Raw genomic sequence first — 16105 nt, 5'->3', positions numbered from 1 at the left:
TTGTCTGCAGCCCTTCACTTCCTGGACTGATGTCCTGTTTGACGTTCTGCGGGTGGGACGCTAAGGTGGTGACATGCGGTGGGCGGAGCCATCACCTGTCAATTATCAGTGAGACACGCAAACACAGATCTGCCACACTTTATTTCAACACACACAGTAAATCAGTGACGACGACTTTTAGTGAGACAAAGAAACAGTGACGGCGAGCAGAGTTACTATGTACAGGGCGGGGCACGCTGTCATGTGACCAAACAGGAAGTGTAGCCCGCTTTCACTCTGGGGAAGAACACAAGTGACTTCCTGTCTGAGGTCGGCCAATCGGCGCCCCCTACAGAGTTTCCTCCGAAAAAACATTGTTAAGAACAAAATGAACCACGACACTCTTCCTGTCACAGCGTCACAACTAAAAGGCCACAGTGACAGGAAGTCCCCACGATGGACCGGTTCAGAACCAGCCCAAACAGGTCTGAACCGGTTCTGAACCAGTTTGGAAAGTGGATCGACAAAAAACCAAGAAAAAAAACAGCACTTGGTTGGATATGTTCCCCTAGTGACTACTGTTACTACACATTAGTTCATCTGAGCGGACTGACACTCGGCGCCGGTCCAGTTCTTGTTCTGGAGCCTCTCAGCTGGGTGTCTGACCAAAGCCGTTCTGGTGGGTCAGAGGTCAATGAGCCTGGAGCCACCAACAGGAAGGTGGGGGGGCGGGGCTCCAGTTACCATGGCGACGCTCACCTGGGTTCCGATTGGACCCCCTCGGGGGGGCCACTTCCTGTTTGGAGCTAACGCGAGCAGCGTTAGCATCGCTGGGCCGAACGGCGACCCTGCAAGTCGCTGGAAAAATATCAAAATAACAGCAGGCAACGTTTTTTGTGCTCTTTTACAACAACAACAACTTCCTGCTTTTCACAAACAACTTCCTGTTTGTAGACAACTTCCTGTCAGCCCTGCGGCGACCCGGCGCGCCGCCATCCTGAGGCATGAGGCATCTGAAGCGATGATGGCGTCTCATGTTTTTTTTGGCAGTGATCCAACTACAGGGTGGCACCAGGACACAAACGCACTCATTCACACACACACACACACACACACACACACACACACACACACACACACACACACACACTCCGACCGTTGACTCTGCCCCCTACTGAAGACCCCCGTCGTCCCAGCGACAGTGTGGACGTCCAATGGCAGGGCGGAGCTTGTTGAGGCTCCTCCCACCCAGCGGTGAGTCGGCCCAATCAAAGCAGCTTTTTTTCTTCTTCCCCTTCTTCTCCTGGTGACACTGATGATGAGGCAGTTCTTCTTCTTCTTCTTCTGCAGAGGATGGAAGCCTGAAGCTCAGGAGGCGGCGCCGTCGCAGCCTGCAAGAGGGGGGGGTGGGACATTGGGGGTGTCAGCCTGTCAGCCAATTACAGCCCTGACTGCACAGGAAGCCACGGTAAGATGCTGAGGTGAGGGGGCGGAGCCTGGAGGTCAGCTGACTCACGTCTCTATGTCTTGCTGGCATTCTCGTAGATGACGTCCGAGGTGACCGACTGCTGCTTCTTCTTCTGCCACATCAGCAGGACGCACTGGTGGATGAACACGTACTGCTCCTGCACACACAACCATCTGTCAGTATGGACCTGGACCAGGACCTGGACCTAGACCTATTCCTGGACCTGGATCTGGACCCCTTCCCAGACCTAGACTTGCTCTTGGACCTGGACCTGGACCAAGACCTAGACCTGTTCCTGGACCCAGAACTCATCCTGGTACTAGACTTGAACCTAGTTCTGGTCCTAGACTTGGGACCGGATATTGACCTAGACCTAGTCCTGGTCCTATATTTAGACCTGAATCTGGTCCTACTCCTGCATCTAGACCTAGACCTGGTCCTGATCCTGGAAATATACACAGATCTGGACCCAGACCTGGATCTGGACCTGGCCCAAGCCCTGGACTTGTACCTGGACCTAGACCTACACCTAGTCCTGGGACTAGATCTGGACCCAGACCTAGTCCTGCTTCTAGATTTAGACCTGGTTTTGGTCCTAGTCCTGACACTGAACCTGGACCTAGACATATACCTGGATTTGGCCCCATTCCTGGTTCGGGTCCTGTATCTAGACTTCAACCTGGTCCTAGTTCTTGGGACTGGACCTAGGTCTAGACTTGAATGTGGTCCTGGTCAGACTGAACCTCAGAGCTTCTGGTCCTTCAGCTCTGACACTGCACTTCTGTGTGTACTTCCTGTCCTCCTGCCGTGCATTGTGGGAACCCTGGGCGTGAAAAGAGCCCCTCCCCCCAAGTCACATGACCCACCTCAGTCTGGACCATGGACAGGCGGTGCGAGCGCATCTCTGACACCATCCCGAGCACGTCGGCAAACTCATGCTCCCTGATGTGCTGCATCAGACGGTCCAGAGCGATGAAGGTCCCGGTCCGGCCCACGCCAGCACTGCGGACACACACACACACACACACACTGAGTTGACACTTTACACCCTACAAGCTTGCGTTTTACTTTTTACCTCAGTGCCGCTGGATATTTGTCACTTTTTTTCCATTTTTCCATTTATTATTAATGACCTCAAATTCTTTATTGTTAATGATTCTCTCACTCTCTCTGCACTATTTCATGAACTAATTGCTGATGAACGATGAGCCGCTGAGAAACTGAATTTCCTTTGGGATAAATAAAGTACTTGTGTGTCCATCCGTCCGTCCGTCCGTCTATCTGTCTAACTATCTGTCTGTCTGTCTGTCTAACTATTTATTTGTCTGTCTGTCTAACGATTTATCTGTCTGTCTGTCTCTCTGTCTAACTATCTATCTGTCTATCCGTCTGTCTGTCTGTCTGTCTAACTAACTATCTATCTGTCTATCTAACTATCTATCTATCTAGCAGCGGTGGCGCCCCCTGCTGGACCGACCCTGACCTGCAGTGTACGACCAGTGGCTCCTTGGTGCGGTTGGCCTGCTGGCGAACAATGAGGACGAACTGCAGGATGCTCTCGATGGCGTTGACGGTGGGCACGCCGTGGTCGGGCCACGAGGTGTAGTTCAGGTGCAGCACGTCCTGGCTCTCGTCGGCCTGGCGGGGAGGAAGGTCTAATGAGAGCGGTGGGAGGCTGGGGGGGTTGGGGTGTGTGTGATGGGGGTCACAGAACTCACGTATCCCAGGCGGAACTTCCTGACGGTCCACTCAGGAGCCTCAGACTCTGACAACATCTCCACGCTGACCTCGCCGTACATGACCGGCTCGTCACTGAACGGCCAGTAGTGGTCGCACTTCACCTGCACACACACACACACACACACACACACACACACACACACACAGTGTATTTACCACTCTGTCCACACAGGGGCAGCAGAGGACGCAAAACGACTGGCGCTTTCTTTTTTTTAGCCTGGAAGAACTGGCTGACTCCACTCAACTTAGCATTAGCCTCTGGTTAGCTCACCCTGTGGTGCTTAGCATTAGACTTGGGCTCACTCACCAGGCATCGCTTAGCGTTAGCCTCTGGCAAGCTCACCCCATGGCACTTGACATTAGCCTCTGGTTAGCTCACCCTGCGTAGCTTATCACAGGCCTCAGTCCAGCTCACTTGCCTGGTGTTAGCCTCAAGCTAGCTCACTCTGCGAGGCTTGGCATTAGCCTCCACCTCACTTAGCGCACTTAGCTTAGCATCAGCCTGGCTAGCTCACCCTGCGGCGCTCGTTGCACTGCGTCAGCATCACAATGATGGGGCTCTTCTGCTGCAGCACCATCTTCCAGAAGTCGTTGCGTGTTTCCGGCAGCGGCCCCTGGGTGGCGATGTACTCGTTGGAGTGCTTGTAGCCCTGGACACACACACACACACTCTGTCAGGATGGGGAGCCAATAGGCTGCGTGGGTTGGTGGCGAGGGGGCAGGGCTCACTGGGATGTAGTTGGCGTTGATGTAGTCGGACCCTTCGTCGTTGTGCATGGAGACCAGCTTCACCCGGCTGAAGTCGTCTGCAAGAGATCAGAGCTAGTTAGGCCCCGCCTACCAAAGCCCTCCCATCATGCTTTGCTGCGTGGACTCACAAGGCAGGATATTGGTGTATCTGTTCTTGGGCCTGTTGACGGGCAGGTCAGCGGCATCATGGGAAAGATCCATCCCGACGCTCTTCAGCTCCTGAAAGATCGAGTCCACAGATGATGAAGGAGCCGCTGCAGTGCCACCCCAGCACAGTAGGGCACGCCGCCTCGCTCACCTCAAACTGCAGGGAGAACTTGTAGGCCGAGTCTTTGCTCATGTCTTTGAAGTAGGCGTCGAAGTCGTCGAGCTGCACCATGCTGAGAGCAGAGCAAGGGCCATGAGAGGGGGGTGGAGCTACAGCTACAAGGCCACAGTCACATGACCACCACTCACCTGGTCAACTTCCTCTTCTTCAGCGCCGTCTTGCTCCTGCAAGCAGCAGACACCAGGGGTCAGCGGGGAGCAAGCACTGCAGTGCTGCAGACGACTGCAGAGTACCGCTGAGAACTGAAGAGTACTGCTGAGTACTTTGCAGTACTCAGCAGTACTCCAGAGAACTGCAAAGTACTGCAGAGTACCGGACAGTACTGCAAAGTACCGCAGACTAACACAGAGAACTGCAAAGTACTGCAGAGAACTGCAAAGTACTACAGAGTACCACAGAGTACTGCAAAGTACTACAGAGTACCACAGAGTACTGCAAAGTACCACAGACTACCTCAGAGTGCTGCTTAATACAGCAAAATTCTGCAGTTACTGTGTCTGTTCCATCGTGTTGTACCAAACTGAAAATGATTCTTATTTGGATTTCTTCATCCAGAAATTTGAGACGACGGAACTCAGAAAGTGACAGACACAAAACAGGAAATGATGTCATCAGCGGCCTGTCGGACATGCACCGACCGTCTCAACACATTTACTGGACGGACAGGAAGTGGGCGGTGCTCCATGACCTCCATACACTGCCCGGCTCACTGAAGCTAACGTTGCTACACTAGGTGTCCTCCTTTCCCCCTCGCCTAGCCTACCCTAGCGCTAGCTGAGTTGGAAGCATGCACACTCGCTGTTAGCATCCAGTGTTAGCATCATGCTGCATCCAGCGTGTTAGTGCCAAACACACACAGGAAGTCACATGGTTCAGGGACAAAATGCAGCTTTCAGTGTTTCAGTCAGCGCCGACGTTTCTATTTGTCAACAAATCCCTTGTTAGCGCACGCATACGTGCGCGCGCACGCGCACACACACACACACACACACACACGTGCACATGCGCACACACACACACACTCACTCACAGATAAACACGTGCACACATACACAAACTGACACATACACATTCACACTGACACACCCTCACACACTGACACACACACCCTTCTACACTCACTCTCTCACTCTCTCACACACTCTCTCTCACACACACACACACACACACACACACACACACACACACACACACACACACACACACACACACACACACACACAAATTTGGCTTTGGAAGTTCTCATTGTTGAGTGGATTTGATTTGTGAGCAGAATTCTCTGCCGTCAAACAGGGGCGCGCTGTGCGGCTGTGGCCAGCAGGGGGCGGTGGCGGTGGCAAGACCGGGATGTGTTGACAAGAGAAGCGGCGCGGCAATGCCGGGACTGGTTCTTACTTACCAGGGGTTAATATAAAAAGCCAAAAGATAGTCAGTCCAGAGGCAGGATGGCAGGAGGGTGAGGAAGGCAAAGAGGCTTCTTCGCCTGGGGGTCAAACACAGAGACAGAGACAAACACCAGGGGGCGACAACACGCCGCTCCATTAGTCACCGCTTCACATCAGTCCAGCTCCACCAAGTTAATGCATCATGCAGCGGTCCCGCCCACCCCACCACCACCCAAAATGCAACACTCCTCCTCCTCCTCTGGGGGGGACTCCATCCCACCCGCAATTCCTCCCTGCGGCAGCCAGGAGGGGGCGCTGGTGTCCCCGTCTGACAGGAGGAAGTCTGAGGGTTTTGACTTCCTGGAGCAGCACACACACACACACACACACCCTGCTGGTGGAAAGAGTCAGCTGCAGGTGAGTGTCAGTGTGTATGTATGTGTGTGAGTTTGTCAGTTTGTGTGTGCGTCAGTGTGTATGTATGTGTGTGTGTGTGTGTGATGGCTGGTTGATGGTGGATGACAGACTGACCGTCTTTCAGCTCTTATATTAACCTTCCACAACAAAAGCAACATTTTATCCCTTTAATCTGGGATTAGTCAGAGATTAATTTTAGATTAATCTCCGACTCAGATAATCTGAGCGCTTTGGACACAGAGCTCGCCACCGCCCCCTGCTGCTACAACCAGTACTGCAGCCACACACGCTAACCCCCCCCCTACCCCCCGCCGCCGTTGAAGCTCCGGGGCGGGGACCACTAATCGGCCCTCCAGCGGCCACTTTAGGGGGTCACCTGCGACGGCTTGGACGCAGGATGTGACATCATCACCTTTAAGACAGGCGCCAACAAACAAGAAGTTCCTACCAGCTGTAAGGAAGCTTCCCGTCACGCTCGAACGAGGCGAAGTTGACAAACGTCTCGGCGCCACACTCTCTGGAAAACACACACGCACGCACACACGCATGCACACACGCACGCACGCACACACACACACACGCACGCACGCACGCACGCACGCACACACACACACACACACACAGGAAGTGGTGAGAAGATCTGATGAGTCGTTGGCACAAACAGGGAGTGAGCGGGACAGTAGCAGAGTGAGTTGCAGTTACGGTTAGAGTGGACTGAGGGGGCGTGGCCAGTGAGGGGCGTGGCCTGTTCCTACCTGCTGATCTGCAGGTGCTTCTTGCGCAGGATGAGCAGGAAAAGGACGAGGAGGCCGAGGAGGAGGAGGCTGAGGATGGCCAGAGCCGAGGTGGCTGCAACACTGGGGTTCATCTCCCGGGCTGCACACACACACACACACACACACACACACACACACACACACACACACACACACACACACACACACAATGTCACACAATCACACACACACAGTGTCACACCGACACACACACACACACGCCCCCAGCAGCAGTGGCTGGGTGGCGCCCCCTACCTACCCAGGGTGGTGATGGTGATGTGGGCGGGGCTGCTGGGCGTACTGTAGCTGAAGCTGGTGACGGTGCAGTTGTAGGCGGAGCCCGGCTGCAGTCCCCACACCGTCAGCAGGTGGGCGCTCACCGTCAGCGCCTCCTGAGCCTGGCCAAACAGGAAGTGACAACAACACTTTAGTTCTGTTGTCGTCAAACAACGTGCATGTTGGCACAGTACACACACCCGTCTCTGTCCTCCTCTTAAAAGGTGTAACAAGGTGGGATACAGGAAGTGGGGTAAATAGGAAGTGACATCACACAAGGAGGAGGAGGAGGAATGAAGTTACAAAGCAGAGACACCTGTGCTGACAAAAACAAAGCGGGAACTTCAAACAAAGAAGAGCAAAAGAGCCGAAGCAGAACCAGAGGAAAGTGAGAAGTGAGATCAGGAGAAGAAGGAGAACCAACCTGGATTTGGATTCAGAGAAAATGCAACGACCGGAGTGAACTGGAGCCGGACCAGACAACCACTGACTTTAAGGAGGAAGAAGGGTGAACTCCCTGGAACAGTCACCTGTTCGGAACACTAAACCCCTTCCTTGGACCAGGTCAAAGGCCTCTCTCCTCTCCCTCAGCTCAGTCCTGTCACCTCCTCATTCTCCAGGCTTCTCGCCCTGGCTGCTGAAGTTACAGCTCTCCTGCTTCCTCACAACCCTCCCTCTCGAACCACACACACACACACACACACACACACACACACACACCTCCATATTCACCCTCATGAACTGAACTGAACAGGACTACACACACACACACACACACACACACACACACACACACACACACACACACACACACACACACACACACACACACACACACACACACACCACATTCATGAACTGAACTGAACTGAACTGAACTGAAACCTACCTGACCGCACACACTCGCGTACATATGGAGAAGACTAATTTGAATGTTGTTCTTTGAGATATTGATTGTTGGCAATTGTGTTTGTACCTTACAGTCACTGCCACCTGAGTGCCATCTGTAGCTGTTCAGTGGCTGATCTGATCGATGAAGTGCAGGTGTCAAGTGTAAGTGAACTTATACTAACTTATCAATGTTTTGCGTTATTATTTAATTAATAAATTTAAAAAAAAAAAAATTAGAGTGTGTGTGTGTGTATGTGCCCACCTTGGGCTCTTTGCTGGTCCTACTGGGTCGACACAGCACCTGGTAGTGGTCCACCACGCCCTCCTCCGCCCACAGCAGCGTCACCGACGACTCAGTGGCGTTGACGGCATAGAGAGACCTGGGGGGGGCAGGCTCTGACCACCAGCACACACACACACACACACACACACACACACACACACACACACACACACACACACACACACACACACACACACACAGGATCAGTTCCAAGATGTCCAAGAAGTTCGGTTGACAGTTTCAAATTGATTTCTCTGTGTGTGTGTGTGCTGTCTTTTTTTTTTTTTAATTATCTTTTTATTTAGAAAGGCAAATTTTCATTGCATACATTCAATACAGACTACAGTCAGTCCAAAATATATAGAAAAAATTACAATTACATAATGTTCAGAAGAATTTGTCCATTTTGCCTTTCTGGTTTTTGTTTTTTCCCGGACTATCACTTGTTTTTGTTGAAAACAGTGTGTGTGTGTTTCAGTGAGTGTGTGTCTCAGTGTGTGTGTCTCACCCAGCTTGATGATGTTGGGTGTGGAGGTGTTGCGGCTGCGCTCGGTGCAGGCCGCCACCGTCAGGTTGTAGATGTCTCCCGGAGGCAGCGGCAGCCTCGCCCGCATCACCGTCCGGGTCACCTGCACGACACACACCACCTCCACCAGTCAGAGCCAGTGGGCGGGCCCAGTGGAACAGCAGCTGTGGGCGGGGCTGACTCACGTCCAGGGAGAAGGTCCTCTTCAGGCCCTTCCTGCCGACGGCCAGCACCTCCCAGTGCAGCAGCCTGGAGTGCGACAGGTCCACGAAGAGCTCGCCGTACGTCCAGCGCACCAGCAGCACGCCCTGCACGTAGTCCACCGACGAGATGTGGGGCGCCTCCGGAGCTGCGAGGGGAGGGGGCGGAGCCAAGATCAACAAGTCACTTCCTGTTTGGCGGTGGCCTGTTTTGGACGAGGGAGAAAGCCCCTCCACCAGGACGCAATGTGGCGGCCCATAGAGGGCACACACACTTCCCATTGTGCCTCAGTAAACTCCCATCATGCATCAGGACGCATCAGCCAATCAGAGCAAGGCGGAATAACAACTCTTTTCTGGCCCTGTCGATTTTTCAAGTCCAGGACTTTTAATCTTTCTAAAAAAAAAAAAGTAGAATAAAAAGATTCAATCTGAACTGTGTTTGAGGTCAAAGGTCGACCTGTCAGCCAGTTTACAGATCTTTTTTATTCATTTATTTGGTTATTTATCTTTGTATTGCGGTCTGACGAGGGGAAAAATGCTTTTTGGGGCAGCCAAAACGGGCTGCAGTGCCTTGAGTGGCCACTGGGGTGGGGAACTATTTCCAGAGTGGTACCAGTACCTGTGATGAAGCTGATGGTGGCGCTGTTGCAGCAGCTGAGCGGCGGCTCACCCCACGTGACCATGGACACCCGGAAGTTGTAGTACCAGGCTGGCAGCAGGTCGGTCACGCCCTGGTGGGGACACGCTCACATTAGACTCCGCCCCCTCGTCAGGGGTGAGAGAGTGAGAGGGTGAGAGAGAGAGAGAGGGCCCTACCACGGAGGCGATGACGGAGGCGGTGGCGGCGATCTCGTAGTAGGTGGTCCACTCGGAGGTGAGCGTGACGGGGTTGAAGAAGAACATCTGCAGCACGTACTTCCTGAAGGTCACATGGTACGGACGCTGCCAGCTGAGCACCACCGCCGTGGGGCTCTGAGGGTAGACGGAGAGCTGGCGAACTCCACTGGGCTCTGGGATAGAGAGAGAGAGAGAGAGAGAGAGAGAGAGAGACACGCAGTCAGACACACACACACACACACACTCAGAGTCAAACACACACACACACACACACACAGGTCACGGGGTCACACCCAACCCAGAAGCCCCTGAGGGGGCAGAGCTTGGCCTTACCAATGTCGATGATGACAGGCTCGGACGGCGGGCTGAGCAGCGGCCCGTTGGTGTGGAAGACCACCACGCGGTACTGGGCGCCGGGGGTCAGGTGACTGATGATGTCACTGGTGGAGTTCTCCTGGCTGCAGTAGGTGGTCTCCATGCGCTGGCTGGGGCTGCTGGGCCTCAGGCAGGTGGTGGAGACCACCGACACCAGGCTGCCGTTGGGACGCTCCAACGACGGAGCCCAAGACACAGCAGCCGTGCTGGAGTCCAGCAGACGCACGCTGACGCCCCGAGGACGCTCCCGCAGCTCCTCCAGCAGCTCACCGTCAGGACCTGCAGCAAGAGGAGCAGGAGGAGCAGGAGGAGCGGGAGGAGGACCAGGAGGACCAGGAGGAGAAACAGGAGGAACAGGTGGAGGACCCGGAGCACCCGGAGGACCAGGAGGACCAGGAGGACCAGAAGGAGAGAAGAGAAGACCAGACCAGGGTAAGATGAGCCTGTTAGCATACAACCAGCTAGCCAGTTAGCCTGTGCTTACCCAGGTAGAAGCTGAAGGCGGTGCTGTCGGTGCTGCTCTCCCGGGCCTCGCAGTCCCCGGACGAACTGAGCGTGCTCACGACGACCCGGTAGGTCCCGGGTTCGGTCAGCTCGCTGAAGAACTCGTGCGTGTTCTCGTCCACGGTGGCCGTCTGCGTTGAGTTGCCTAAGGACGGAGGAGGACAGACGGACGGACGGAGTCAGGTGACCTTGGCTCACACTTGCTCTTTCTGCTTAAGCCCCGCCCCTCTCACCGTCTCTGTAGATGTAGACATTGAAGGCGTCGTAGCTGGTGGGGGGGCGGGGCGGCAGCCAGCGCAGCTCCAGCAGGAGGGGGGGCAGCGTGGTGGGCAGGACCGCAGCTGGGGCCACACCCACCGCCATGCCATCGGCCACGCCCACCGCCCCGCCCACCGCTGACCCCGGCTCGTTGGAGTCCTCGTAGTCCGGCAGTACGCCGTTCACAAACTCCTCGTCGGATGTTGGGTGGGCGGGGTCGGGCCAGGAGGGGGGCGTGGTCTGGTTGTGGGTCAAGAGGTCAAGGAAGGTCACCTCCTCCGTGGCGGCCATGCCCACCTGCTCCGTGGTGGCCACGCCTACTTCCTCCGCCTCCTCCTCTTCGGACACAGACTCCTCCTCCTCCTCCTTCATCAGCGGGACCTCCCGGGTTTGACGGTGGGAAGAGGCCCCGCTCCTCTCCTCAGCTGGCCCCGCCCCCTGGTCCAGCTGGATGATCTTGTGGGAGACGTTGAGGGGGGGGAAGGGCACTGTGGTGGGCAGAGCCAAGAGAACTAGTTACAGTGTGTGTGAGTGTGTGTGTGTGAGTGTGTGTGTGTGTGTGTGAGAATGTGACCTCGCTGTGTGTGTGTTTGTGACTCTGAGCGAGTGCGTGTGTGTATTACCTTGCTGTGTGTTTGTGTGCGCGCCTGTGTGTATCTCCGAGTGTGTGTGTGTGTGTATACGTGTGTGTGCTCCCTCACCTGTGCGGTGGCTCAGCGGTGTGTGTGTGACCTCGCTGTGTGATGTCATGGCGCTCTGGGACACGGTGGCCTCGGAGATCAGCTGGAAGGTGATGTTCTGGTAACAGACACCTGGGAGCCAGTGTTTGAACACCGTCCGGCCCCTGTGGAAGTCTGCACGCGCGCGCACACACACACACACACACACACACGCTATTTGCATAAGCACAGGGAGGTGTAGGTAGTGCAGTCGGTGCAGTTCTATGGGGGGCCTGTGGGGGCATCAGACCTCGGTAGAGCATGGCTCGTGTCTCCGCCCCCTCGCTGTAGCTGATGTTGACTCTGCTGAAGACGGTGGCAGGCGGCGGCTGGATGTGGAAGACCACGCCCGTCTCCGGGGCCTCGCCGTAGTCCGACACGGTGGCGCTGAGGATGGGCAGCGGCTCTGAGGAAGGAAGGTCACATGGTTTACAGGTGGCAAGGGAGAGAGAGAGAGAGAGAGAGAGAGAGAGAGAGACTGAGATAGAGAGAGTGAGACAAAGATAGAGAGCGATAGAGTGAGATGGAGATAGTGAGATATAAATAGAGAAAGTGAGATACAGATAGAGAGCAAGAGAAAGAGAGAGGGAGTGAGAGAGTGAGACAGAGAAACTGTGAGAAAGAAAGAGTGAGATAGAGAGAGTGGGACAGAGACAGAGAGCAAGACAGAGAAAGAGTGAGAGTGAGATCGAGAGAGAGGGTGAGTGATCTTACTGGTGAGCAGTGTGAGGGTGTGGACGGGGGGTGACCAGCCCCGCTCCCCCTCTTGCTGCAGTAGCAGCCCCACGCTGTAGATGGCGCCATGCAGTGAGGCCCTGAAAGTCACGCGGCCGCCGCTGGTGTTGGCGAAGGTGGCCAGGGCGGCCCGGGGCTCGCCCGTCAGCCGGGCAGCGTACGCTGTCACGTTGTCCCGCAGGTCAGAGTGCTCCAGCGTGACGGAGATCAGCGCTGTGCCCTCCAGAGACGCCCGGAACGCCCAGCTCACCTGGAGGACAGGACACATGCATGCACACACACACACACACACACACACACACACACACACACACACACACACACACACACACTGTGTGAAACACGAACTTCCACCCGTTCCTTCAGATGAGTCTCCTCCGTGGATATATTACAAGAATCAGACTGTTTCTTTCCCCCAGTGGCCACTGGAGATACTGGAGCAATAACATCCCAAAGCATTTTTCCCCATCAGACTTCAGTACAAAAATAAAGGCCTGTAAACAGCTGACAGGACGATCTTTGATCTTAAACGTGGTTCACGATAAATCTTTCTATCATAGATGTTATTTAGAGATGGACGTTTAGTCTTTCAAAAAAAATGATGAAGGCCAGAAAATCAGCAAACAAAAAGAGTTTAATGTTCTCAGTGTGACGTCACAGTGTTGTACGTTGCTGCGGTGTCTCGGTGCCTTCTGATTGGCTGATGCGTCCTGATGCATCATGGGGGTTTCATGGGGGTTACAGCGGCATGATGGGAAGTGCTACATGCTCTATAGCAGGGGTGCCCAACCTGTTGATCGCCATCTACCGGTCGATCGCAAAGGTAGTTGGGGTTGATCACATGGAGAGAGAGGGAGAGAGAGAGAGAGAGAGGGAGAGAGAGAGAGAGAGCGCGACTGACCACTGGACTGGTAGATCTCGGGAGGTTGACTACATGAAAAGTAGCTCTTGGGTCAAAAAAGGTTGGGCACACCTGCTCTGTAGCACCCACTAATCATTCCAAAACATTTCCTTCTCGAAGTGGAGTGACATCATGTCAAAGTGTCACCTGGTCACATGACTCATCAACCCGCCCAGAAAATGTCCCGATGGGGAAAACATCTGCTAATCCCGACACAGCAACCAGATTAGCGACAGCATCCTTCTCCAAAAAAAAAAAAGTGAAACTGCCCTTTAGCCGCTAATCCAGCAGTAATCCTCCACTGGTGGCCTGGCCATCCTAATCTGGCCCCCAAAACCTGCCAGAACAACCATCCAGCTGCTTTGAGCTGCGGGATGGAGGGTGGGAGCCTCCAGATTAACACCTTCAGATTAGCAACCTCAGATTCAACCCTAGACTTGCGTGTCCAAATTATCACCTCTAGACTAGCACATCCAGACTAGCACCTCTAGACCAGCATGTCCAGATTAGCACCTCTAGACTAGCACCTACAGATTAGCCCCTCCATATTATCACCTCTGGACTAGCACCTCCAGATTATCACCTCTAGACTAGCACCTCTAGACTAGCACCTCCAGATTATCACCTTTAGACTCGCACCTCTAGACTAGAACCTCCAGATTATCACCTCTAGACTAGCACCTCCAGACTAGCACCTCTAGACTAGCACCTCCAGGTTACCACCTCCGGAGTTCATCTCCACATGAGAAACCGATCATGTGGAGACACATCGACATGCTCTAATCAGCCTGAATGGGACTCACAGAGCAAACACTGAGCTCATTCAAAACACACACACACACACACACACACACACACACACACACACACACACACACACACACACACACACACACACACACACACACACACACACACAGTGTTGCCATCACAAAGGGCTAATTTATCGCATGGCTATGTCACGTGACTCTTGCCGAGCTCTCGTGTCACTCCGCCGCGATGCTAACGGGCCGCGTGTGGAAGGAAGGGGGTGCGACCTGGCTAAACCTGCCGTCCCCTAACAAGCTGCAGGCTCTGGGCTGTGACTGGCCGGGAGCAGAGACCCCTGGGACCAGTCCAACATGGCCGAGGACCAGCATCTGTTTCCACCGCTGAGCCGTGGAGAAATCTTTGGCGCCACATGAAGAGGACTGCACCACCCCCCCCCCCTCCCCCCCACATCCCTCCGACCTCCAGACCACCACCCCACTTCGACCTCCCCTCCTCCAGCCCCTGAGCCCCTCAGGAGACCCCTCAGCAGGACAGCGCCACCAAGCTGTGATAACCTGGAGCCGCCGTGTGCTTGTGTCAGTTAACCGGAGATGAAAGAGAAAAGGCAGCAGGTCGTCACGGCAACTAGACAGCCAATCAGACGGAAGTATCGCTGGGTCGGAGGAGGAGGAAATGGAAGAGTGCCGACATCAGATGCCGTCGACTCATTTCCTGTCTGAGGGTTTTAATAACGTTGGGTGACGACACACACCTGCCTGCTGAAACACAGACACACATGGAACCAGACAACAACAGCAGCAGCAGCAGCAGCAGCAGCAGCAGGAGCCACCAGCAGCGCCCTCTAGTGGCGACTGGCAGGGACTGCAGCTAGCCGTTAGCAGTTAGCATCTGCAGAGGGTTTCTCCACCTGCTGCAGTTTAACTGGGATCAGGTGGAGACACTGAGCTGTTGCAGCAGCAGCAGCAGCATCAGCAGCTGTGTGTGTGTGTGTGTGTGTGTGTGTGTGTGTGTGTGTGTGTGTGTGTGTGTGTGAAAGAGAGAGAGAGAGAGAGAGAGATGCTCAGTGATGCTGACAGGGACTCTGAGGCTGCAGCCGACTGACCCACTTTCTTTCTTCCAGCGGCCCGACGAGCTGCTGCTGCGGACCCGCGACACCGGTCCCGGCGGCGCCCGGCAGACGACAAATCACACACACACACACACACACACACACACACACACACACACACACACACACACACGGCTCGCTCGCAGGCCGAGATGAGATGTGCGCGGCTCTGTTTGACGGAGCGGAGCGTCACTGTCTGGATGGATGCGTTGTGCGGCGGCAGCTCCTCCTCTCGGCGTGTGTCCGGAGAAAGGGCTCCTTACCTCGGCCAGGCAGAGCATCGCGAACAGCAGCAGCGGTCCGGACGTCATGGCGCTTATGGTTCCGTGTGGTTCGGTCAGGTTCGGCTCCTTCCGCCAGTCATCCGAACAATGGCGAGCCGGAGGAGGAGGAGGAGGAGGACCGCAGCACTAGCAGCGATCCTCCGCCAGCATCTCCATCTGCATCCTCTCCTCCGCGCGGCTCCGGCACTGCACTGGGCTCGCTTCTCTTCGGTTCGGTTCCCTTTTCGGCTCCGTTCGGGTACAGCGGGCCGGGCTGGGGCGCCCACGCCGCGGCCTGGAGGCGAGCAGGAGGTCGGTGTCGGTCAGCGGTGATGGAGCTGCTGCTGCGCCGCTTAGCCCCGCCCCGCCCCTCCTCCTCTCCGCCCACTCCTCCACCCCCCCCTGCCTCCTCCCCCTCCCTCCCCACTGTCACCGCCTCGGTTCGGCCAGCACTCAGAGGGAAACCCACAGAACCGGAAAGGTCCAATAAATCAGAGTTGACGGAGCAGGCGGGTGAATTCGCTCACAACCGGGATACTGCAACACAACTGGACGACATCTTCTGGGCAGGAAGGGGCGGGGCTTAGAGACCGGAAGCTGCTCTCCGTCAGC

The 16105-nt window shown here is 55.2% G+C and overlaps 1 protein-coding gene across 2 annotated transcripts; it reads right to left on the bottom strand.

The window, feature by feature from the left end:
- Positions 1–126: 126 nt before the first annotated feature.
- Positions 127–15864, bottom strand: ptpro (protein tyrosine phosphatase receptor type O). Of its 2 annotated transcripts, XM_076043997.1 has the most exons (26): positions 15494–15863; positions 12430–12700; positions 11966–12121; positions 11698–11850; positions 10972–11484; positions 10719–10883; positions 10193–10513; positions 9839–10032; positions 9642–9753; positions 9005–9168; positions 8802–8922; positions 8273–8406; positions 7103–7241; positions 6823–6943; positions 6516–6584; positions 5665–5748; positions 4394–4429; positions 4236–4317; positions 4066–4156; positions 3917–3993; positions 3703–3837; positions 3166–3288; positions 2931–3085; positions 2314–2449; positions 1496–1604; positions 127–1370 (listed from the first exon to the last, which is right to left on the bottom strand). In XM_076043997.1, exons 1-25 carry the CDS (start codon positions 15539–15541, stop codon positions 1500–1502), a joined length of 3705 nt encoding a protein of 1234 aa, XP_075900112.1. In that variant the 5' UTR covers positions 15542–15863; the 3' UTR covers positions 127–1370; positions 1496–1499. The 2 variants fall into 2 exon arrangements, with proteins under 2 accessions (XP_075900112.1, XP_075900113.1); XM_076043998.1 differs by lacking the exon at positions 5665–5748 and having other exon boundaries at positions 15494–15864.
- Between the last annotated feature and the right edge of the window lie 241 nt (positions 15865–16105).

This window comes from Nelusetta ayraudi, unplaced genomic scaffold (assembly GCF_046127955.1).
Source record: "Nelusetta ayraudi isolate G7.1 ecotype Tasmania unplaced genomic scaffold, CSIRO-AGI_Nayr_v1 ptg000079l, whole genome shotgun sequence".
NCBI classification, from domain to species: domain Eukaryota; kingdom Metazoa; phylum Chordata; class Actinopteri; order Tetraodontiformes; family Monacanthidae; genus Nelusetta; species Nelusetta ayraudi.
Note: the sequence above shows the minus strand (reverse complement) of the source record. Positions and strands in the feature narration are given on the sequence as shown.